This window comes from Solea solea, chromosome 4 (genome assembly GCF_958295425.1).
Source record: "Solea solea chromosome 4, fSolSol10.1, whole genome shotgun sequence".
In the NCBI taxonomy this organism is placed as follows: Eukaryota; Metazoa; Chordata; class Actinopteri; order Pleuronectiformes; family Soleidae; genus Solea; species Solea solea.
The window spans coordinates 10,451,993-10,477,829 of record NC_081137.1 but is presented as its reverse complement, the minus strand read 5'-3'; the positions used below and the strand labels follow the sequence as shown (position 1 = coordinate 10,477,829).

General features: G+C 38.3%; 1 protein-coding gene and 1 long non-coding RNA gene across 4 annotated transcripts in view; one reads left to right on the top strand and one right to left on the bottom strand.

The window, feature by feature from the left end:
• Positions 1–506: 506 nt before the first annotated feature.
• On the bottom strand, positions 507–11,440 carry LOC131458058 (uncharacterized). Its single transcript, XR_009240055.1, has 2 exons — positions 11,333–11,440; positions 507–1,814 (listed from the first exon to the last, which is right to left on the bottom strand). It is a non-coding gene; the product is annotated as an uncharacterized LOC131458058 (long non-coding RNA).
• The window catches only part of LOC131458057 (androgen receptor-like), a 44,484-nt gene continuing 29,811 nt past the window's right edge, over positions 11,165–25,837 (top strand). For all 3 annotated transcript variants that reach the window (XR_009240054.1, XM_058626739.1, XM_058626738.1), the window contains exons 1-3: positions 11,165–12,426; positions 20,232–20,383; positions 20,775–20,891. Coding sequence is in view for 2 of the 3 variants with exons in the window: in XM_058626739.1 (XP_058482722.1) it covers positions 11,318–12,426; positions 20,232–20,383; positions 20,775–20,891 (1,378 nt within the window). In the remaining variant the exon portion in view is untranslated. The remainder of the gene's footprint in view (positions 12,427–20,231; positions 20,384–20,774; positions 20,892–25,837) is intronic.

Here is a 25,837-nt window from a genome sequence, read left to right as displayed (position 1 = left end):
GTTTGTTGAGGATTGTTTGGCAGTTAATGTGACTATTCCTGATATATTAAAAAATATAACAAATGTGATGATCACTGATTGCATTTATAAAGACAAATCTTTCTACTCCATTAGATGTGGCTCTAATCACAAGGTGGCAGCAGCAAGCATTTAGTCAGTTAGGATTTTTAGTTTTTGCAGAAGTGATGACATTTACAAGGTTTCTTAAATGCATCTTGAAGACACTCCTCTCAGCTCAACATGCTGTAGATCCCACAGAAGTGATGGCATTTACCAGGGTCTTTGAATGCATCTCGTGAGCTCAACATTCTGTGAACCCTGCATTACTTTCACAAGTCCTCATGCGCTGAAGTTTAGAATATCCAAATATTTGATGAATAATAGTATTTAATATTCAAATAGCATTTTTGCTAGAAATGCCCAGCCCACATGGTCAGCATTGACTTTGCCACGCGCTCCAGACACTGAGAACCAGCTTGAGACACAGAAGGTTGCACACACTTACCTAAGTTTACAATGTCTTACAAATATATTTGCTGCTTTATTTCACTGTTAGACAGTCTCTTCTGACGGGTTCAACACTGACCAGGTATTACAAAACCTGACATTTACAGGCCACAAATTTACAGCTTTTACATATTCAAGAAGCATCTTGAATCCGGTCTCGAGACCACTTTTACGTGGTCTCGGTCTTGTCTTTGTCTCGGTTTAGGCGGTCTTGACTACAAGTCACAGGAAGAGATGTCTGACACACAAATCAAGTGGAACAATGCCGGACTGTAGATCAGTTAAAAATACTTAACAATCCTAAAAACGTGTTGTAATCACATGCCACTGCAGACATCAAGATGTCAGAATTGTCTAAGCACTTGTCCTTATTTTTATTAATGTTTCTGGGAAGTTGATATCATACAGAGTATTTTGGCTACTTCAATGGGACAAGATGCAATTTCAAGTTTATTATTGTGTGTCTTCAATTTGATGACCAATGACATATGATTTAAATCAGTTACATATTTCCCATTCTTTAGACAGTTGTTGGAGGTGAAAGATGGTGTTGGAGGTGTTAGCTGTTTTGTCAGATGACTTTGGGACCAGTCAGTAGCAGTCATGTCAGTCCTCAACAACACACAAAAGTTAAGGGAGTCACAATCCGCTAATAGTGCAGTAAGAGCCGTCATGCAATTTGCTACACATTATCTCAGTGAGTGAGTGAGCTCACATGACATAAACTCTGTCTCTGTATTGTTCTGCCTGTAGTTGAAACAATACCTTCTAATATGTATTGAATGTAAGCTGAACCCCAGTATGCTGCTGTTCTTCAATTCATGCAAGTTATGGTGTAACTTCAACACTAGTCTGTTTTTTGTTTTTTTCGGTTCTCAGTCTTGGTACCCTCTTGTCTTAGTATTGTCTTGGTCTTGGTTTAGGCGGTCTTGTCAACGATAGTGGCCATCTGCAAGAGCCTTAGGGCTGCTGCTGAGAAGATGTTCTAATGAGCCTCTTCTAGAGCAACGTGGGCAGGTAGGTGTCTCATTCTTCCCCCAGACATGGAGGTTTGCTGGACTTGGCATTGTAGATGCATGATTTTGACCAGGTGATCCTGCCGGAGTCCTACCCCTCTACTCACTCACTCTTCCTCCATCCCTGCTCGGACATCTTCCTGGAGTAGATGGTGTCTCTTTTTGCCCTGGGCCTTGCCAAACTGGGTCTTTGAGAACAGTAGCCCAAACCCGCTCCGTTATTCACCAAGGTGCCCACCAGTGTCTCTTGTCTCAGACGTGACCCCGCCACCTCCACTGCCATCTCTGGAGCTATGAAGTGGAAACACAGCAATAAAAAAGAAAAAACTTACAAAAAAAAAAAAAAAAAAAAAGTGAAGTGCATATGAGGTAAATGCTTGGCAGAGGTGTGTCCTCCTAAGGGAGAGGCAAGTGTTCACAGTTCTGATATTTCAGCTGACTTCTCAGTGACAACCATTTCTTGTGGCTGGATTTTGTCAAGTTGCTTGCAATATTTTGTGTGTTCTGATCTGGTTTTGTGTTCTAATGTCTTGTGTCATTGCTATAAACCAAATCCCTCCCTTGAGGGACAATAAAGGTCTGAACTGAACTGATAATAATAACCTACTTTATTAAAAGGTGTGTAGTCTGGCTCAATAATAATGGCTTTTTAGTCACTGATCATTTAAATTGTTCCGGAGGCTAAAGTGGATTAAACCATAACAGATGCTCTATTCACAGGAAGTCCTGCTTAATGCTCGACTGTGGTGGAAATCCGAAGTGAAGATTAAGTAACAAGTTTGTTTTGTTTTTGTGTTTTTTTCCCATTTATATCTTTATTGGGTCATCAGGACATATAACATGTTCAGATCAAAAAGATACATTTCACCCATTTTTTTCTTAAGAACACTAACAAACAGAGCTAAGCACCTTCCACGCACCCACAAGGAGGTGGACAATAACCATAAAAGAGAAAATAATAATAATATGAAGAATAAGCACATAAATAAATAAATAAAATAAAATAACTAGATAAATAAATAAATATCATAATATAAATAGATTGAAAAAAATCTACAAAGATTAAAAAGAAAGAAAAGGACATAAAAAGGGAAATGACCATGACATGATATTTTGCATAATGTTGTGTCTGCTGTTTACCCTAATCAGACCTGACTAGTTAATCATTTAAGGAATGTATGGAATAGATTAATAAAAGAAAGGAATTCCACGTTTTGTAAAAGTAGAGTACCCCTTAATACTGTACTTTTGTGTAGTGTAAGAATGACAATAAATATTTTAGGCAAAAATAAGGGGAGGGAGTTTTTTTGTATAAGAGAAGCAAAAGCAATAATATTATTTTCCCAGTTGGTGAAATGTGGAAATTCAGGCACACAGAAAATCAAAGTAAGGGGGCTACAAACCATGGCTTTTGAGAGTAAGTCATAAAAAGAGGCCCTAAATGAACTCAGACTTGGACAAGAGAAAAACAGATGTGTATGACTGGCCAGTGACAACAAGCATCTGTGGCATTTATCACTTGTATTGAACAATGTTCTAAGTTTTATTTCAGATATAAATGGCAGCCTGTGGCCAAGTGGAAAGGGAACTTGGCTTGTTACCGGAAGGTCGCCGGTTCAAGTCCCCACCAGACCGAAAAGGGCTGGGGTACCCATTGCTCCCTGGGCGCTACTCAGTGTGGCAGCCCACTGCTCCTAATTCTAAATCTAATAAAGTATCTAAAATTAAAAATTGTATGTTGAATTTAGACAAATTAGACTCATCTCACTTCTCTAAACAGGAGAGAGCTACTGTAACAACAGGCGCACAATATAGCCACTCCCCAAATTCAAGTTCTGTATTTTTAATGCAGATCATGTACTACCTTAGATTACAAAGGCTCATCAGGATAGTAATGTTTGGGGCATAAGGGTTGCAGCAGTGTTTTTTTCCACATGTCAAGCAGCCCTGAAACACTATTTTTTGGAAACAGGTCCCACAGTGGTAAAATCTCAAAACGCCATTCTTCATGTAGATAACCAATACACTACTTTAGGAGAAAAGATAGCTCCACCTCTCTCTCTTTAGCATTGTCTTCCTCTTCATGTGTTTGGAGATTGTTTGATCTGTTCTCTTCATGATTTATATTCATTTATTTGTTGCCCTGGCTTTCTTCATTTTGTCTCTCTTTCTGTGATTGTATACATTGTAATGTATACTGATACGAATAAAGCCATATCTAAAAAAAAAAAAGGTTTGTACACAGTGCACATGCTGTATTTCCTGTGTGGTGTACAGCGCCAGTATAATCCTGGCATATGTATTACAGCGTTAAGAGTTGTTTTTTTCTGGGTTTCTTGTGGATGACAACATTTCCTGAGACAATGCAGTGTTTACCGAGAATACACAAATTGTTGCAATTTTGCATGTGGAATGTTTTGCACTTTGATTTTAATAAAAACAACAGCTGTGACAGCAACAGCTACTGTGATAATTATCATGCTGATGTCATCTACTACTACTAATAATAATAATAATAATATAATGAAAATAATGTTAGTAATAATAATAAGGGTATTTTGCATTATTTTCCCTAAAATCTATAGTGTAAGAGAATATAATAGCACATAATTTCAGTTCAAGTTCGAGTTCGAGTTCAAGCTGAATATACAGATCTGTATAGACTAGGGATGCACCAATACCGATACCAGTATCAGGTATTGACTCCAATGCTGCCCTTACTCGTATTTGTATTTGTAAAACTACTCTGATACTGCTGCAATAAGATAAGTTATGAGGACAAATGTAGAGCAGACTATAACATGCTCTGATAGGAGCAGAAAAGTACCTTCAAAACAAGTAATTTGATAAAAAAACATTTGAAGAACAAACGTGACGCACTGTAAAGGATTGACCACTAAATATTAAGTATTATTCATTTAAATCTAATGGGGTGTTCCATTACAAACCAGGCTATCTTCTAAGTTGTTGAACATAACTGGATGTAAATAACTGGAAATAAAAGCTGAAATACTGATTTCTTGTTTTATATTCATCTTTTAATGTCAAACCCCAATGTTTTAATTGAACAGTATAATAGAATATTGAATAGTCCGTAGTCTTCCAATACTTTTGGAGGAGACTGTTCATGTTTAAATAGCACCACTAGTATCTAATGTTGTATTTTGTTCACAGTCAAAGTGAGGAAAAGAACATTTGTTGACATTTTTTTTTTTTTTGCTGTAATGGTATTATTCTCAGTATCGGCAAGTACTATTAAGTAATACTATGTGTACTCAGTCAGAAAAATGGACTATAACTGAAATGTAGTAAGTGCTTGATATTCATTCTTTGTAGGGCATTTCCATTATTTGTCCCCCAGTTTCATTTTGGATTATATGATACCAGTGATACACTGATAACATCTCAATGTTTTCAAACCCTCTTCCTGCTAGTACAGAAAAAAACACTGGGACACTGAATACAGTAATAATGTTCAGACAAAAGCTTTTAGATGTTTGAAAACGGTCTTAAGCTTCAGGCCACTGAAAAACAGAGTGTAAAGTGATATCTGGTTTGCAGAAATCATAGCATCTGTTTATGGTTAAGACTGAGGCCAGAGCAATGGCACATCACCTCACCAATTTCATAGTTTTGATCCTGCATGGAAGCCAAGTCTAAGAAAAGGCAATGTGTTGTGCTAACAGATGGAAAGTTGATTTAAGTCTCCATTTAAAAAAGCATTTTCCACAGCTCATATACATTTTTCGTGTAACCTTCGAGTGCAGCATTGGTTTGCCCTCTGTGTTTAAAGTGGCCACCATGGCAGTGATTCTGGACCATCATATGTAGCTGCTAAAAGCTGCAGAGCTATCAACACACTCCTACACTGTACAAGCATGAACACACACACAGATGCGGAGAGTCTCTGTTACAGCAGAGGTCTGTTTCACAAATGCAAAGGGGAGAAATGAAGGATCACAGAGAAAGACACCGCAAAAATAGATTTTCAAAAATAAGCCCAATTTCTGGGAAATTGTTCATATTTTTCACCTAAAATGAAAAATAATCCTGGCAAGATTTGCACTAGACCAATAATCTCATTTTAGGGAAAAAAAGGTTCAAACTTTGTCTTAATGAGATATTACCAGTTTGCGTGAAATCCCAACTGCTCCTGCTCTGTAAAATTCACTATCACCGATTGTTGTGCGTAAATATTAGACATTCTAAGGTACAAATTCTTCAAGTAATCTTGCTAAAGTAAAGGAAGACTCAATTTTAGTAAATATTTCTTACATGAGAAAATTTCTTTTTTTGTCCAGTTTTTCCCCATTTTAAGGAACATTACAGTCTGAAAGTGGTTGCAGATTTACAGCAAAATTTGCATACCCCATTGGCAGATTTTTTTTTCTTAAAACAAGAACATTTAATTCAATTTAAGAATATTGGCCTCTTTCAAGTAGAGCTGTTTTTGCAGAGTAGTTGGATCAGTCCAACCAGACCTTATGTTTCTAGTAGGCCAGAACTTTGAGGAGCAATGATAAAGTGATAAAGTTGAAACACAGCCTTGAACAGTGTTGGATAACACTGTTCATATAAATAGTCCATCGAATCACGACCTCCTGGTTTAGTGTCTGATCCATGTAAACTTGATGTGTTTCTGTTTAGTTACTGGTGTATTTCCATTCCAAAAAACAATAATGAAAAGACACAAAAGTCACAGACGTGGAAGAGGAGGAAAATGAGACGGATAATGGACAGTGAGGATGAGCAGACACATGCAGCGTTTTTTTTTCTTTTACAGAAGCAGAAGTGAAGCTTCTTCTGCTGGTTCTACTTCCGGAGAATTAGTCAAAACAGTCCATTCAGACTGAACGCTTGATGCATGTGTATGCACACCACATGCAACAGTTCACACAATGAGCGGGTGAACACTAGGCATCAGTGGAGAGAAAAAAAAAACTCCATCTGACAGAACCAGGCTCAGAGATGTGCAGCCATCTGCCTCGGCCGGTTGGGGTGAAACAGGTACTCACTGTAATGGAGTAACATGTTAGTGTGCCTTTATTGATCCACTGTGATCTGTAGGTTGTAATGCACATGTGCAAATGGTAAATTTAGGCACAATATTTCTAAAATTGCACTTATTTTTCTCAAGAAATGTCATGTTTTGTAAAAGATAGTTAGTTGAATGTAAAACAAAGGGAAAACATTCAGAGTTCTTGTTGTTCAGGTTATTATGCTATTATTTTACTGGTCCAGCCCACTTGAGATCAAATTATGCTGGATGTGGCCCCTGAACTATAATGAGTTTGACACCCCTGGTCTAAGAGGAGATTACTTGAGTAAGAAACATAAAGTATGTCTGTACAAAACAAGGTATGCAAGAAGGATACATGGAGTATGCAAGTATCAACAACATGTGGCACTAAAATAACCCTATAGAAGAGAGATAAATCATTTTTAACTTAACAAAAGCAAGTCCAGTTGTCTATATGTAAATGCAGAAGAAACACAGCTTGTGTTTCACTAAGTAATTCAGATTTTTATATCAAAACCATGCAGAGCCAGGTGTCTGTTGGAGAAGACACAAGCTGTGTATTTTCCACCGACAATGACAGCAACTAATAGAGGTGTTAAATATGATCAGATATGACATCGGATTACTTAAGGCTGGCTGCTGTTAGCCTGGACTGAAGCAGGCTGCAGGTGCACAGAATAAATCTCAATAGCATCAGTTGTAAATCTGAGGCTGAATTAAAACAGTCAAATCTACTATTTTTTCTGAAAAACAGACCCTTTTTCTCAAAATAACTTCAGCCTGCTGCTCTTTGTTTTTCTAATAATCACTGCATGGACTAATATTGAGCAACTTCCAGTCTCTGTAAAAATGCATAATTTGCAATTATACACCTGTCATGAATCAGGCATGTAGCAGCATTAAGTTTCTAATGTGTCCGCTTTATCTTCAGGTCGACTGAGGGCCTTTCTGTGGACAGGACAATTCTGAATCAGTTATGATATGTTTATAGTACTAAAGTGTCATTTATACAAGCAGCAGCAGAGATTGTTGCTAAAAAATTATGCCGATATCAACTTTAATTATAGCATAATAATGACAATGATACTACTAATAATAATAATAATAATAATAGCCTCGAAACTGGATGTGGATTCTGTAGCCTGCAAGATGAGGACAGAGAGAGAGAACAGGAAGGAAAGACACAAACTAGGGACAGAAAGAATAAGGTTAATGACATGAAATAAAGTCATATTCATACACTGAGTGTGAGAGTGGATGTGAGTGCACCACAGAATTTTTCATTATTTTTTTCATTTTAAAGGCTGAAAGACAGTAATCAGGGGTCAAACCATTCTGACCAGGTTGGGCTTCCAGTAACGCAGTTTCCCGCTGAATGCTGTTTTACAGTTGCACATGACTCGACAGACACATCAGTCAGTAAAAAGTGGAATTACACTTTCCTTACTGTCATGACAATGTAGCCTGATACTTCATCTTGTTTCTAAGGTGTAATCCCTGATCTCTAACACTATGTGCTTTTGCAGTGAGCCGGTGAACACGTCTAGTCAGTTAACACATTTTGTGTATGCACTCAGTGAATCAATATGAAAAAAATCAAAAAATCAATAACCTATGACGAAAAGGAAACACTTTTATGTATCTGATTTTAGTACGAGTGGTAGAGCGAGACATCTTTCAGCTTAAATGCTGTGGGTTAAATCCCCTGCTCCACTACATGCCGATGTGTCCTTAGGCAAGACACTTAACCCCACGTTGCGCCTGACAGCTGTACTGGCAGCGTGTGAATGGGTATGAAAGATGTGTGAAAAACGTGCTGCTCATAGATGCAGTGTTTAGGGCTGTTGGAACTAATTTTGGGAGTCAAATATTGAAAAATCAATAATAATCTAGTGCTGTTAAAATGTGGCGACTCACGTACAACCCTCGCAGAACATTAACGTTTTCTGAATCACAACAATAATCTCATGTTCAGTCAGAAATGGCGGGGAGCGATAATACACCCACGGAGATCACCACTCCTGACCATCTAAAAAGCCATGTGTGGGAGGTTTTTGGCTTTCCATCAACAAACTGAAAAATAACAAATAAAGATATTGTAATCTGCAAAATATGCAATGTTAAAATTAAGATTAATTAGATTAAGTCAGAGCAGGTGAGAATTACGTCTTTTTTTTGCCTCCCTCCACATCGCGGGGTTTACAGCTGCTATTACGGATAAACTGGTACGCTTTATTTGCAAAGACATGAGACCGATTAACATCTCGCAGGGGTCCTGTTTCAAAGACTTCATCCAAGGGCCTGAGCCAAGGTACACTGTTCCTAGCCGCACAACCATCACTGACAGAGTTACAATGGAGGCATATGTGAAGGTCACTGTACATTTCATAGATGAGGAATGGGAGCTGAAAGATATCGTTCTCAAAACGACCGAAGCTCAGACAAGCCACGCTGCAGGAAACTTTGCCAGATGCACTGGCGACACACTCGTAGAACGTAAGTCAGTGCTCTCCATCACCACGGACAACGCGGCTAATTATATTAAAGCAGCTAATTATTATATCCAAGAAATGGGGATATAATTTGAATATTAAAAATAATATGGGATGCAATTATAGAAGAATATTGACAGCCCTAACGCTGTATGAATGTGTGAGTTAATGGTGTGAATGGGTGAATGGCAAAACTGTAGTGTAAAGTGGTCATCAAGAAAAACGCTATACAAATACAAACCATTTACTTCTTATAATTTATATAGATGTTTTTGGTTTTAGTAGTTTTATATGAACAATTAAACCATGACAATGACAATTAAAAGAATACCTGTTTCTTTAATAGTAGCCCTGTCATGTGATCAACTGACTTGAAGCCATTGTTAAATTATAGTACCACACCAGACATACAGGACAGTCCCCGTTGTATTTGTATGTGATTTAAAAAAAAACATGACAACATCACACACAGGTATACAACCAGTTGTGAATGGACATAGTGAAACACTTTGACCCACAGTTTGTGTGTTGTGTGAGTCAAAATGTACAAACAAATATATTTATCTTCATTTTCACAGCACAATCTCACAATCACATGAGCCGACAATAGCTATGTCTCAATTCTGAGTGTGGATCCTCAGGAGTGTGCTCGGTTGGCTGCACGCTCAGGAGGAGACAGAAATGAGCTAGTCTAACCCACAGAACTCACCAGTTCCCATTCTTCTTCTTCTCCTAATGAATTCCTAAACCTTGTTTAAATAATCTGAAGAGTTAGTTAAAATTACAGGCCACATGGTTTATGGAGTGGTAGCAAAGAGACCCAGGTTCACGACCTCGGTTGGAACAAGGGCCTTTCTGCACGGTTTGTGCCCCGCGTGTGCATGGGTTTTCCTCTGGTTATCCAGTTTCCTCCCACAGTCCAAAAACATGCAGATTTGGGGATTAGGCAAACTGGACCCTCTAAATTGACTGTGAGTGTCTGAGTGGATTGGCACCAGCGCCCCCTGTATGTATTTAACTTTTTAGATTGTATTTTATTCATTCATTCATTTTTGTCGTGTGGTTGTAATAAGAATAAGAAAGCTTCTTCTTCTTTACAATATAATGGCAGTTGGAAAACCAACTTGGAGAACTGGAGCTGTCAAAATAGTCCATTTAGACTCGACGCTTGATGCATGTGTACACACACCTCAGTCGGATTTTCAATTTGCGTCCATGTAAACGATGGAATTGTAAATTCCAAGCAGAACAAATCTTTTTGGAAAGCAGAATAAGAAAAAGCCTGTCTCTTGTTAATCTGGTGGCCATTTTTAAAAAAATCTTCTTATTACGCAATTTTTGACCATTAACTACTTTTACATATTTCACCATACAAGCTTCATTAAAACTTCACAACAGTCATTATTTTTTGTATAGGACATTATTTATTGTATTTTTCTAATTGGAATATTTGATCATATCCAAAATATTTAACTTTTTCGCACATTTTTCCCAAATAAAAAGAAATTGGAAACTTCTTCGAACCTATCGCCCTATGTCAGCTGAGATTGGCACAGCACCCCTGTGACCCTCATGTGGAGGATAAAGCGGTAGAAAATGATGGATGGATGAAAACTTCTTCAAAAACACATATTTTCAGCTTCTTACTAGTGCTTTATACTAATTCAAACTTCAGAATGTTCAGCTCAGCAAACGGTTCAGTCAGAATTTGTTGGTTCAGTCAATATATCATACCTTTTGGATTTCTCATCAATGTCTCATTCAAATGAATTAAAATGCACTTTAGCGTGGAAACTTCATTCAAACTTCAAAACATTCACAAAAAGTGGCACTACCATCCCTCAAGTCAGCAAAGTTATTGAGAGTGAAGGCAAAAGTTTGATCTAAAAATGTTCCCATCCAGGAGCGTGATGAGGCTTCCATTGGAAATGAAGTAAAACCATGTGTTTTTTTAAATCCATAAATCAAGCAAAATAGTGTTTTGGTAGCACTGTGGTAAACGAGAAATCCTTCAACCCCCTTATTTTATGTCAGGGCCAAAGGAAAAAGTGCTCTCCTGTATTCTGTTTTAATCAAACGCAAATTGAGCGCCTGTGACTGTGAACATCTCACTTTAGGAGGAGTTTATGACTCGTGTATCTCTCCCTGGACCTTCACTGAAAACCTTGTGCACAGTGCGAGAGTTGAGAGCTGAGCATGAACACTAACTGGGACTCATAGAGACTTTTTTTTTTCCTGCGTGCAAAGTTCGCACTCCTGGCCAACGGAACTCTTCCTGGGAAATGAGCCAAACTCACCGAGACTTATCTGGTGGCAGGATTTGGCCACAGGGGAAGAAAACACGGACAGGCGACGCTGCCAGCATGTCGCAAAAAAGTGAAGAAAGTCGAGTTTATTTCTCCCAAAACTCCTCAGGGAGCGGCGCTGGCAAAGACCCCAACAATGCAGACGCAAACGTTTACGGATCCGGGCTCATGAACGCACATGAAGCGTGTGCCATGGAAAAGTACCGCCGTCATACAGCTGCTGCTCCTCAGGAGCTGTGCAGCGCTGGGTGTCGTGTGGGCGACAGCCCCTCTTTTTCCGCCTGCGCCACAATATCAGAAACAGCCAGAGAGCTGTGCAGAGCTGTGTCCGTGTCTCTGGGGCTCACCATCGAGTCCAGCGACATCAGCAGCGACATGGACGCTGCGCTTCCCCCGTGCGCTGCCGGCGAACACCCCGGCGGGGAAGATGTGTTCAGAGCCGGGACTGTGTCTCTGAGCTGCCCCGGACCTCCGGCTGCTACCGCCGGCTACAGGTGCCCCGATAGAGAGGAGCGGCCCGTCAAGCAACTGCTCGAAGTGTTCAAAAGTTCCGACACTGCCGCGTCTATGTACCACTTCAAGTCCACTCGGACATCCGTGGACGAGCAAAACTTCCCACTGTGCGAGGTTGATGACATAACTCCAGCGCGCGCTGCCTCCTGCACTTATGGCCCGTCCGCAGCGGGCAGTCTGTCTCACTTTGAGCACGCAGCTGCCGAGAGGCCGAGCGCAAGATGCGGAGAAGCTCGGGAAGCCATGGAGAACAAGTTCACTGTTTATCAGCCTGAACCCTTCAGCGTCCAGGTCAAGTCTGAGGACAACGGAGCCGCCGCGGCGTCGGTGCTCTGGTCCGGTGACTACACTTTTAACGACAAGCACAACTCTCAGTTTTGGGGCTCGAGGCACTGCATGAATGCGCGTGGCACAGGAGCTAGCACCGCGTTCATTTGTAATCCTTACGAGCGAAGCGGCGCGCGCTCCGAACGCTGGTGCCCGACCGGGATGCTGAGGCCGACTTTTCCCAACACCAGCTACATGAAGACTGAGATGGACGAGTGGCTGGATGTCTCCTACAACGACACCAGGTAAACAAAAAGAATAATAATAACAATTATAATAATAATAACAATAATAATTATGATAATAATAATAATAATAATAATAATAATAATAAATAATAGTAATAATAATAATAATAATAATAAACAAAAATAACCATTATAATATATAAGATATAAACATTATACATTTATTAGGTACAACAAGGGCCGCGGGGGAAATGAAACAGGTTGAGAGGCATTTGTTACAAACAACTATTCACTCCTAAAACAGCAACAAAAACAACAAAAACAATATCATAATAATGATCATACATTTATCACTCACTTCAGGGAGTGGGAGTTTCTACATCCTGGACGGTCACAGGTCACAGGGTCAATATACAGAGACACACAACCAATCATTCACACACACCGTCTGGTTTCCACGACTTCAGAGGACATTACATTGACTTACATTGATTTCCCGGAGACTCACTTTAACCTTAACCATAACTACTAGTGGCCTAACCTTAACCTTAAACTAACCTCATTGTAACCATACAACACGTCTTCCACTTAAAATGTAATCATTTACGTTATGGAGACTGGATTTTTGTCCCCCGTGTAAACAGATTTAGGTTCCCACAACATGCCTGAAATACCTGGAACACACACAAAAACAGCTACAACAGTTTCTTTCCTGAATAATGTGATGTTTTTTTTAAAGCAGCATAATTCATTTATTACATATAAATTATATCCAAAGAAAAAATAACTGTCAGAGCCTTATTTAATACTAAATGTGTCCAACCTGACCACGGTCTGACCTTAAGGTGACCACAAGCATGAGTAATGGAAGTCTTGAAGTTTCCCCTCTCATTAAATACAATTAAAGTATTAAATTAATATTTTTGGTCAAGTGTGGTCAACGTAATACAACACACTGTAATATGCCAAACGTCATCATGGAAAAATACATGAAGTTTACTTATTTTTGTAAATACACCTTGCTTTAATTCTTGAAGGGAAGAAATATTGAACATACTGCGTTTTTTTTTTTAATGACTCCATTTGGTAATGTCCGTTAAACTATTATTAAGAAAAGACACATGGAAACATAGATACTGAATCGAACTAGGTCTCTGTGGAGAGGAAGTTGTTATTTTACATTTCTAATTATGTTAAATTTGAGGGCTTTTCCCTTTATGAAGAGATATTTTTAAAGAATGTAAAGATTGTTCATCGGACAAAAAATACTTCTGAGTCTTTTCTGATATAAAGTCCTGAAGTTCAAACACATTTTTGTGTCCCACTATAAAACGCTGTCTTTCTTGTCTCGTTTCCTTCATCAAAGAGTAAATGATGTTTTGTCCGGGACACCTGCCGACTCTGTCCAACAATGGAAAAAGGATGTTTCTAAATGCTGCCTACTGTGGAGAGAAAAGCCTGCTTTTGTCCCTTCCTTGGGATAAATATAGTTCCCTCGTAAGAGAATATTATCAATGAATTTGTTGGTTCGATTTAAAGAGTTGGTTTCACGTGACCACGCATGAATCCAAACACAGCAGTGAGAAGTGATGGATTTTCTTTGGAGGCAGTGATGGTTGAGAGTTAGTGCTGGACAATATATGGATATTATATCTATACTGTGACATGAGACAAGATATGGTCTTAGATTTTGGATATTGTCGTATCGTAGTATAAAGGCTTATTTATTATGTTGAATACATTTGTGAAATACACTTAATATTATGAATTATTGATTAAAAAAATACATGGAATCAACAAAATTACATTTACAAAATTCACTTAATACTTCTTTAATTTTAAGCCTAAATATTTGTGTTATAGTAACATTTGATTTATAGTCAATTTAACATGAAAAAGCCAAAGGAATGAACCAGGTATAATGTGAACTGTATTTTGAGAACATGTAATACAGATCATAAACAGTAGATGTTTTATTTGAGAGTGTATTTACAGTGTATTGTCACTCTCCTTTGAGAAGCACAAAACTTTCCATGAGTCCACAGAAACAACCTGTGTGCAGCTTTATATCCCCATGTATCCAGATATGATTTATAACCCACATAGACCAGCCTTATGTTGTTGACAGTTTTACATCTTGGATGATGATTTTATGGAACAATCCTAATGTGTCCACAAGCATTTCCTTTTTTTTGCTCATAAAGTTAAATTCGCATGAGTTTGCAAATGTCGTGGTAGAAAAGACACACGAGGAGACACATTGAGCCGCCACCTACGACCAGGTACCACGTGTGCATCATTCAGCTGCGTGTCTCTCAACATGGCCTTCATCCAAGTCTCTGCACTTTCTCTGTGCTGGTGAATGATTTAGAGCACAGTGTTAAAGCAGAGTACACTACGACCCAGCATGACCTAACTCTATGTACAGTGATTCATTAAACCAGGTACAGGACTGAAAAGGTGAACAGCAGTCAGTTTTTTAAAAATGTTCCGCCCATGCTGTTTCGAGTTAATAAAACTTAATATTGTATAGTTTATTGTAATCTTGTGTATTTTGCAAATGTTTGCAATCTAATAAATGTGATGATTATCAATGCCACAGCCTTTAAAACCAGGAAACCATCACAGATACCTTATCAGGATATGACAATATCCAAACCTTACCAAATTTTGTTTTTATGTAAACTATACTATAACTATACTAAATTAATATTACATTACATTTTAGCTATAGATGATGACAGGTAAAACATAAAAGTGAGAGATGTGATGTTTCTTCTAACAAAAACTTTGCAAACTCTGAGTCTGTTTTGGTGTCGTTTTTTAAAAATACTATAATAAATCTGTCATCGCCTCCAACATTACAGCCCGGTTTAGGTTTCCATGGTAACATTCATTGAATCCCACTAAACAAAATCATAAAACTGAGCAGCGAAATAATTGCGCTGGAACAGGAACTGTTAACCAGTATTTACAACAGAAGAACCACAATAAAAGGAATGTACACACACACACACACACACACTCTGCACAGCCAACACAGTTACTCTCCCTCCGGCAGGAGACACAGCTCCAGAGCCGTGTCAGGCTTTCTGCCAACATCCATCACACTCATTAATGACTCGCAAACAGCACAACTTATTTACTTATTATTATATTATATCAGAGTTACAATATGTTTTTTGATGGCGATCTTCAGTGTAGCCGATGGCCAATATGAAAGTGTTTTGTTTTTTTTCTCCATCTGATAAAATATCTCAATAAAATAACAACAAATGATGCATGGAACTTATCTACTGATCAGCACTAGGGCTGCAACGATTATTAATTGACAACTAATTTTACAGTCGACGAGTCGGTTTGGGTGATTCTTCAATAATAAAAAAATTCAGATTTTTCAGTCTCTGAAAAGTGAATATTTTCTGCTATCTTTGCTCCATATTACCAATTACTCATTAAAACTGAATCTTTGTGGTTTGTTGACAAAACAGGACATTTGAGAACATCATCGCTTTCAGGTTTCAAAAATACAAACTTTTTTGTATATAAAGATTTTCTGGCATTTTATGGACCAAATTACGACTTGATTGTTCGAAAAAATAATCAGTTATGAAAATAATCGTTAGTTGCAGCCCTACTACACATGGATTTTTCCTTGGCTGATAATATTTTTTTTCCTCCATCTGGTAAAACATTACAATTAAATAATAATCACAAATAATTCACGACATTGCGTAACTTAGCAAATATTTATTGATCAACACTTAAAAAATGATATAGACAAACTAAATGAGAAACTTTCTAATGAAAAAAAAAAGTTTTAACAACTGTAATGTAATTATCACGTGATTGAATCGTTTCACACTTTTACGGGAGCGTGCACTGTGAAGACGATATGTTGAAGTGTTGGTATATAGTATTTTACACACTGCTGCTTATTTGAATTGAGTTGAATAACATCAAACAGGAGCCGGGCCATGTTGCTCAGCAGCTCGTCTGACTGCAGACACACACATAGAAAGACCTTGAGGTCCTGTGAGATCCAGCTCTGCTGTGTCTTATCACCTTGAGGCAGGTTTGCTGATTTATCTGGACAACGTCTCCGACTGCAAAACCCAGCGCAATCAGGTCTTTGAAGTGGCCTTGCTCCATGTTTGAGTATTAGTCAAGAAAGTTTTAGTTTGTCCCGTCTGTAACGTGTATTCAGCTGAACAGCTGCTATGATTTTGTTCCACTTTTTTAAGCAGTTTAGACTCATGGCTCCATGATTACTTGATAGTTGTGTCTTTATGCTGCAACAAGGTCAGATACTTTGAAAGGATTGAATGGGACAATAACACTTCTAATGGAAATGAAGTGCATTAACCTAAATGCTGCTGGAATAAGGCTGCAACCTCTGTTTTACTCTGGAGCCCAATCTGAGGAGAGCTGAAGCAAAAATGATGCGTAATGTGGCACCAATACAGGTTAGGACCACACACTAAGGGTTTATGTAAAATTATATTGATGCTTACATTTTGTGGGATCAGTTAACATTTCAATACACGAGCCAAATATACTAACCTGCTCAGCTGCTTGTAATTCCTCTGACCAGGAGAGACTGCATTCCATTATCTCACAAATGAGTGAAAGCAGATGTTTGTGGAACAGTTTTGTTCTTTCAAATAGTACCGTTAACACGCTTTGCAGGCTCACATGCTGCTGCTTTCTTTATTTATTTATATATGCTTTTATGAATGCCACTGATGCAGAGTTAACTGAGGCAATAATATTGTAACAACAAAGTCAACTTCCATCCATTTTCTGCTGCTCTGTCCTCCACATGAGGGTCGCAGGGGTGCTGTGCCAATCTCAGCTGACATAGGGCGATAGACGGGGTTCGCCCTGGACAGATCACCAGTCCATCACAGAGCCACATAGAGAGAGACAAACAATCCACTCTCACATTCACACCTACGATCAATTTAGAGTGTCCAATTTACCTAATCCCCATATTGCATGTTTTTGGACTGTGGGAGGAAACCGGAGAACCCGGCTACATACGGACCACGCACACACTGGGAGAACACACAAACTCTATGCAGAAAGGCACAAAGTCAACTTGTTTATGGAAATGTTGAAAGTCGTACAAACCATGGCACCTTTCACCTTTGGACCAATAGTTGAGCAACAGTATTATTTTAATGGAAGGTAATTATTTGTATAGCGTCAATGAATTCAAATTGGTAACATTCTGCAGCTGCTAATGAAACAATATGAAAAGTCAGGATTATTGTGATATTGATATTGATTATATTGCTTTTAAATCTTAAAATGTCTGAAACACATATTTGTTATGTTTTAAAGTGAAAAACAAGAATTTTAAAATAAGATGATTATAAATCATATAAATCGGAAATCAACTCATGTCACTTCAACATATTTGAAGTACTTTTTTATTGTGATGTGAGCTAAATTTGTACGTGATCCTATCCCTAGTGATGACCGTTTCCTTCTAAAAATGATTTCAACATGCGTCAGTAGTAAAGTTTATTTGAAATATTGTGATATGTTGAATAGTCTTTAATAAAGTTAATGTATATATTCTCAGACCATGCAGACAATGAAACATTGTATTTAAAGGCTACATACAACTCTCTCTCTCTCTGTCACACACACACACACACACACACACATTCCCTGGCCCTAACCATCACAACTAAATATGTAACCCTAATCCTTAACCCTTATCCTAAACCTAATTCTAACCCTAAAACCAGGTCTTAACCCCCAAAACACCCTTTAAATCTGTGTCTTCACTCCCTGTGGTTTATATGTCCTTTGGTCCTCACAAAGATACTCATACAGGAACACACACACAGTGGTCTTTTAAGCTCGTTTATTAATAAGACTACAGCAGTAAACTTCTTCGCTGTGGGTTTGTAAAGTAAATAACTTCCAGGTTTGCTTAGTCTCTCATCCTTTACACAAAATAACACACATAAGCTGCTCTCTTGAATTGTTAACTTTAGTAACCACACATGTTTAAAGTCAGAATTTCCATCTTTAGTTTGATCTTAGTTTGTTCTCCAATCATCTGAAAAAGTGACTCTCAAAATTAGATACATTGTGTAGTTTTATATACTTAATATACACTGAAAAAGAGAATGGTTGACGGACATAAAAAAAATATGACCTAAATGAATTGAGTTCACGCAGACTAAAGTGGGCAAGTTGTCTTCATAATAAATGTAGGTGTCACCAACTAAAGTCATATTTTGTACTTTGTCCTTTACAAAATATGATCTACAATATATCATTATAAAATAATATGGGGCAATGGTGGATCACTGGTAGACCATTCAACATTCAACTAGTAGGTTGTGGGTTTGATTCCCAGCTCTGCGAGTCGCATTCAGTACCACAATTTTAAGGGCTGACCTTTTGATATTTTTCATACAAATTCATATTTATGTAAATTAATTTAAAACAGGTTTAGTTAAATGTTTGTGTAGTGTGGTCTATTGTGAGGCGAAGGTGGGTGAGTGGTAGAGTGACTTGTTTTTCAACTGGAAGTTAGAGGGTTTGATTCCCAGCTCTGCTAGTCTACATGCCCACGTTGCTCCTGACAGTTGCGCCGACAGCATGTGAACATGCTCTGCATCACATGAATGGGTGAATGGCAAAACTGTAGTGGTCATCAAGACTAGAAAAGCACTATATAAATACAGACCATTTACCATTAATATATTATGTAAACATCAACACACTGTTAAATACAAATTAGTGTTTAAAAAATTGGAAACAAAAAAAACTTTCAATAAAAGAAATGTGTTTTATTACCATTGTTTCACCATTAATAGTGTAAACAATGCTGTTATTTGTAGTAAAAGCTTGTGCCTCTACAGTGGCCTCATTACACTGTCCTCAGTCCTGCTGAGAAGCTGGAGCAGTTAGCAGTCGGGATTTACACAATTATGGGCAATGGAAAGCAAAAATGTTTTTGTGGGGTTATTTTTAAAACTGTGGATGTCTTTACACATGCAAATATAACATAATCCAGATTGCATCGTGTTTTCAGGATCACTGGTTATTATAAGCAGCTGCGGCCTGAGAGCATTACCATGCTGATATTGATGTGCTTTTTTTTACACATACAGTTATACTGTACTGCACGACCGACGGATCCCACGCCACATAATCATTCTCTGTCACTATTCATCTCCTCAAACTGTCATATGACTAATCACAGCCTTGAAAACTTCAGTCCAAGGCTGAAAGACAGACTAATTACACGTTTTAGTGCTTATTAGTGTTGAAATGAAATAAATCTGAACCTATGAACAGGAGAGGCTTTACAATGAGAGCCTTTATATCTGTGTGTTGCATATCGCTGAGGCAACGTTGTGTCTGAGCCTTTTCCAGTCTCAGCTCTGTGTTCAAGGCTGAAGCCCGGGCACCCTCTGCGGCCCCGTGCGCCACCACCATCACCAGCCTCCCCCCACCTCCTGCTCACTTGTGGTGTTTTTGTGCTCAAACATTTCCCACACCATCTTCTGTCATCACACTCCCTGCCCTCCTTAAATCGCAGCGAGAGGTTGAAGTGTGACTCTGGGGAATGAACATTAACTGCGCTGTGGTTACAGTTCGGACGCAATTTAACAAGTAAAACACAATTATGGGCTGGCTGCGGTCTATGAGTTCAAGGTTAGGCTTTAGTTATCCCAAATGTACTATTGGTTTCAGATGATAGTGACGATACTGACGTGACTGCAAGTCAAATGTCAGTCATCAATTGAAGTATTGTGTTTTTACCACTCAGTGTTTCCATGATCATAGCTGTTAATGGTCTATAAAAGTCTGCTTTATATGTTTGACTTCAGGTTTGAGGCTGGCAGAGAGCACATGTTCCCCATGGAGTTCTTCTTTCCACCACAGAGGACGTGCCTGATCTGTGCAGACGAAGCGTCTGGCTGCCATTACGGTGCGCTCACCTGTGGCAGCTGCAAGGTTTTCTTCAAAAGAGCTGCAGAAGGTAAACAGCAAAGAACCTCCTTGGTTGGAGCCTCCTTCTCCGATTGAGCTCAAACATATTGGATGTTTAGGGCTGCAAAGATGAATCCGTTACTAACGTTCTCAGAGATTTTCAGCTTCTTAAAATAAGTGAATATTTCCTGATTTATCTGCTTTATATAATCAAGAACTAATTAAGTCTGAATAATTTTGTTTTGTCGACAAAACAAGACATTTGAAAACATCATTATTTTGAGGTATGAAAAACACTGGTCAACATTTTCTAACAGATGCAGCCCTCTGGTCGTTTGCTCTTTTTGTTGATTTGATGCTTGAATCCAGCAGCTAAACCTGATTTGTTTCCATGTTGTTGTTGCAGTGTTTCTTTACATGTGGTTTCTCCCTCCATGTAGGCAAACAGAAATACTTGTGTGCGAGCAAGAATGACTGCACCATTGATAAGCTAAGAAGAAAAAACTGTCCCTCTTGTCGGCTGAAGAAGTGTTTTGAGGCTGGAATGACTCTGGGAGGTAGGATGCATTTACTGTATATACTAAAATATGGTCTCCTAAATCATACCATATTATCATGTGTATCATAAAATGATTATCATTTGTTGCTTTTCAATTCTCTGCTCTCGCTAATGTTGTCTATGTACAGTGCCTTGAGATCATGTATATAGTGATTTGGCGCTGTACAATAAAATTGAATTGAATTGAATTGAATTGAATTGAATTGAATTGAATTGAATTGAATTGAATTAATAACATGGCTGTCAGTGGAAAAACAAAGAGAAAAATGTTTTAGCGACAAAAAGTCTCATCGAATAAAATCAGTTCATGCTTAAATCTACAGTCAAAATAGTGAAACATAATAAATCCTATAAAAACAGCAGTATAGTACAACAGTGAGGTAATTTCAGTCGCAGGATTAATGGGCTTACGCCTGTCTGAAAAGGTGAGTTTTGAGGCGGGATTTGAAGGAGGTGAAAGAATTTTGAATGTGTTATGTCCTGTGGCAGAGAGTTCCAGAGGCGGGCGGCCGAGTGGCTGAAGGCTCTCAACCCCATGGTGGACAAGCAGGCAGGTGGGTGGGTGAGTTGGGTGGAGGAGTAAGACCTAAGAGTACGGCTGGGTATATTAGTGTGAAGCAGCTCAATAAGATATGGAATTTGATTGGAAGCCAATGGATTTTCTGCAGGACAGGTGAAATATGACTGGAGGAGGGGGTTCAGGAAAGTGTAGTGGCTAGCACTGTTGCCTTGCAGCAAAAAAGACCCAAACAAGGGTCATTCTGTGGAGTTTGCAGGTCCTCCCTGTGTGTGCATGGGTTTTCTCCAAGTTCTCCAGTTTCTTGCCACAGTCCAAAAAAAAACCACACAGAGGTTAACTGGACACTTTCAATTGACCATAGGTGTAAATGTGAGAGTGAATGGTTGTTTTTGTCTGTGTGTTGGTCCTGTGATGGACTGGTGACCCGTCCAGGGTGAACCACGCCTTCCACCCTGTGTCAGCTGGGATGTGGAGGATAGTGCTAGACTATGGATGAATGAATTTTTTTTTTTATGTTTTTCCACATGATGCAGTTATATACTTTACAGGGCTTAGAATGGTGTCACTACAATATAAATAGGTTCTGTCCTTAAAAATCCAATAAAGAGATCTTAAAAATGTTTGTAGGTGTAACTTTTATCACAAGACTTTTGGCTAAAATCAGTTTTTCCATGTCGCCACTGGCATTCATGTCCATATCACAGGCTGGTTCTCAAGGCAGGGGGCTCACTTAGCACAGTCAGCACTAACGATGTGTCTTTCCAACCCTCTCTCATCTCGAGAGTGTCCCTCTGCGTCGCCTGACACACACAAGGTGTCCTTCCATGTCTGAAAGAGACACACTGGGGCTTTCAATTGACTCCAATGTAAATCCACTATTTAGATGCTCAGAGCAGAGCAGTGGTGAAATGAAAGCCGTACAATATGAGGTGAAGGTCAGGGCCAAGGACTGAGGTGGATATTCACTGTTGGCTCACACACAGACAGGCTTTTATTTCATAATTTATTTTTATTTTATCATAAACATTTCCATGACTAATAATAATGATAAAATAATAGAGGATATATTTTCCTTGCCAGTGACTGATTAGTACCAGCTTGATGCTCACAGTGACGTTAATGTGTGGATGGACACTTTGGGCAGCTGCTCTGAGCTGCTCTTTCAGACATGGAAGGATACCTGTGCATCTGTAAGGCGGCGCCAGAGGACGAAATAGAGCGGTGGTACTACATGCCGCTCTTGGAATAAAAATGGGCTGGTCAGTCCCTTATACAGCTGCACTAAAAAAAACTGTACCATCCCTTTGAGATGTATACATATATGCATAATACTAAAAAAAAAGCATATATCATACTGTGTGAACAAAGCAAACAACAGAGAAAGTGAAGTCCCTAAAAGTGAAACTATTACTGGTTTCCACAAGACCAAGTACTTTATTCTGTACGCGGCACACCCGAGCTAACTCTCTCCAATTGCAGCATCATCACAATAGGGGATGTTACTGATAATCAAGCCCCCTGACTGAGCTACCGTGCAATTTAGACCCCTTCCATTCACTTCTCCTTACTGTCACCCAGACCTGTTCGTCATAGAGATTGACATGTAGTGGACTAATTTCCGTCTTGTGTTCAATTTTCACTCTCTTCCATTTTCTCATTCTGTTAGCGGTGAAAATTGTACCAGAGGCACAAAGCTGACATGAGACATGTGAATGAAAGCAGCAGACATGCTGGTAATTTCACCACCAGTCACTGACAAACCCATGGAGGGAAAATGTGATCTAATGCTGTGATTGTCAGTAAAAAGGCACACCTTTTCTGCTCGTGGCTAAAGAGATCCTTTCACTTATGTTCTCATCATGGACATGTAATTCACATGGGGGGTATTTCACAGGAAAATCTCTGACAATAATTTGTTGCAGTGGAGGCAGAAAAATAATCTATTTGGTCCTTTTATCCTCGAGGCTTTTCAAACTACTTCAAAGTCCAATCATTAAATTCTGAGGAACGTTCTAATTTGCCAAATAGGATTTTACTTAATTTATTGCAAAAGCATTAGAAAGAGGTTATTACTTTTGTAATATTAAATCATTGTGATTTGTTTCTCTCCATTTAGTTTGTAAAGTCTCAAGAGAAGCAATGCAATCTCAAAATATTTCTTTAGTTGAGTCTGGCATCTGCATAAAATTGAGAAGAATACCTGCAAGAGATTTCATTTTTCATCATTTGAGTTCCATATTATTTCTGGCATTTTGATTATGTCCCCAAATAGAGGTTACACAGGGCGATTATCTCCATCCAAACATTGTAGTAACTTCATTAAGCAGCAATGTGAAGAACGCTAACTGCACATGTGCATTTGGAAATTCAGTACATAAATCTTCTACCTGCGTAAAAGAGCCTGGACAATAGGACGGGGCATTATAGGAATAAAAACCTTATCACAATATACTTTTTTTTATAATCATTCAATATCGATATATATCAAATGTAAATCAAATCATTATTTTTGTAAGGCTGGGCATATAGCTTATAAATAATATCTGTATATTTCTAGTCTATATCCTCATATAGGAGATAAATATGGATAAAAAGCTGCACACAGGTTGCTTCTGTGGACTCATGAAACCTTTTCTTTTTTTTAGATGTTTGTGCTTCTCAAAGAGAGTGACAATACACTGTAAATCTGCTGTATATTATCTGTATTACGTGATCTTAAAATACACTTATTACCTTTCATTTAAGATAATACCTGTTTGTTTTTTCTTTGGCCTTTTAATGTTAAATGAAGGATATTTATGTGGGTTAGAAACCCTAACATTGACTATAAATATAAATTATATAATAACACAAATCATTTGGCTTAAAATTAAAGAAGTGTTATTAAGTGATTTTTGAAGTATCATTTTTGTTCATAGTGTATTTCACACATTTTTTTCAATATAATAAATATGATGATTATCAATGCACCATATCTTGTCTCATGTTACCATATAGATATAATATTGCCCAGCACTACTGCCAGTGTTCACTTTGACACACTTAGGAACGTGTGCCAAAAGACACATCGGCGGCTGTTTCACCACCAGCAAGTGAGAAATGATTTACACGAGCTGCCACTCCGCCTTTATATTTTAACACTTTCTCACACTTTTCTCTGGAGCTTTAACATACAGTGGCTGACAGGGGCAAACACACACGACAGGGGCAAACACACTGCAACGACCCAAAACACACGCAGAAGGAGGGACAAGCTGCATGTTCACAAACGCTGCAGATTCAAAAGCACAAATGAAAACAAAAACAAATGCAATGTGAGAAACGTGCTGCAGAAGAAAAAGGATCTGCAGAAAGCCAGAACACATGCATCAACAGAAACACCCTGCAAAAAAAAAAACAATGCAAAACCGAAAACACACACAAATCCCAAAACACAAGCGGGAGAGAAAACACCAGCATATTCAATAACGGAAGTTATCCGGGTCTGTGGGGGCGCTCGCTGTCGTGCAGCTCTATGAACTAAACTAAACGCATGAGAGCTAGTAACAGTAATGCAGGGTTCACGGTGTGTTGAGCTAACAGGAGCAGCTGACAAGATGCATTCACAGACCCTGGTAAATTTCCCACAGGATGAATTTGTTAAAATTTCACACTACGATTACAATCTAAACGTAATGTCAAATGCAATATTTTTCACTTCCAGATACCTGTGACTACATATTTGTGCCTTTATAATTCCAGTGTGCTGTGTAAATAGCACATTTAGGCATGATATTGTTGAAATTGCACTAATATTTCTCAAGAAATGTTATGTTTTGTAAAAATATCCTTCATTAAATGTAAGACAAAAGGTGAAAAAACAAAGGAGTTCTTGTTGTTCATAGGTTATTATGCTGGTTTCATTATGCTATTTTACTGGTCCGGCCCACTTGAGATCAAATTGCGCTGTATGTAGCCCCTGAACAAAAATGAGTTTGACACCCCTGGTTTAGAGCTTTAAGACTCATTCAAGAAACCTTGTAAATTCCATCCCTTCTGCAAACTTACTTAAAGTCCACTCACTAAATACTTGCTGCTGCTGCCACATTGTGTTGATAGTTGCACCACAAGTAAGGTCATCGGAATATTTGTTTTTATAAATGCAATCATTGACAAAACATTTGTTTTGTACCTTATTAATATATTACAAAGAGTCACAGTAACTGATCCACTTTTTATAATCACATGAATAATCAAAATATATCCATGTCCATTCCTAGCAGTAATACTAAGCATTTTAACTTGTGTTTTTATATTTCTAACAAAATTAAACAAAAATTATGTTTCGTAAATAAATGACATCCTTTTGTTAACTTGTTACTTTAAATGGGAATAATGCACAATGTTAGCATTAAAAACATTTAAAAAAGGTAATTCAGTCTAAA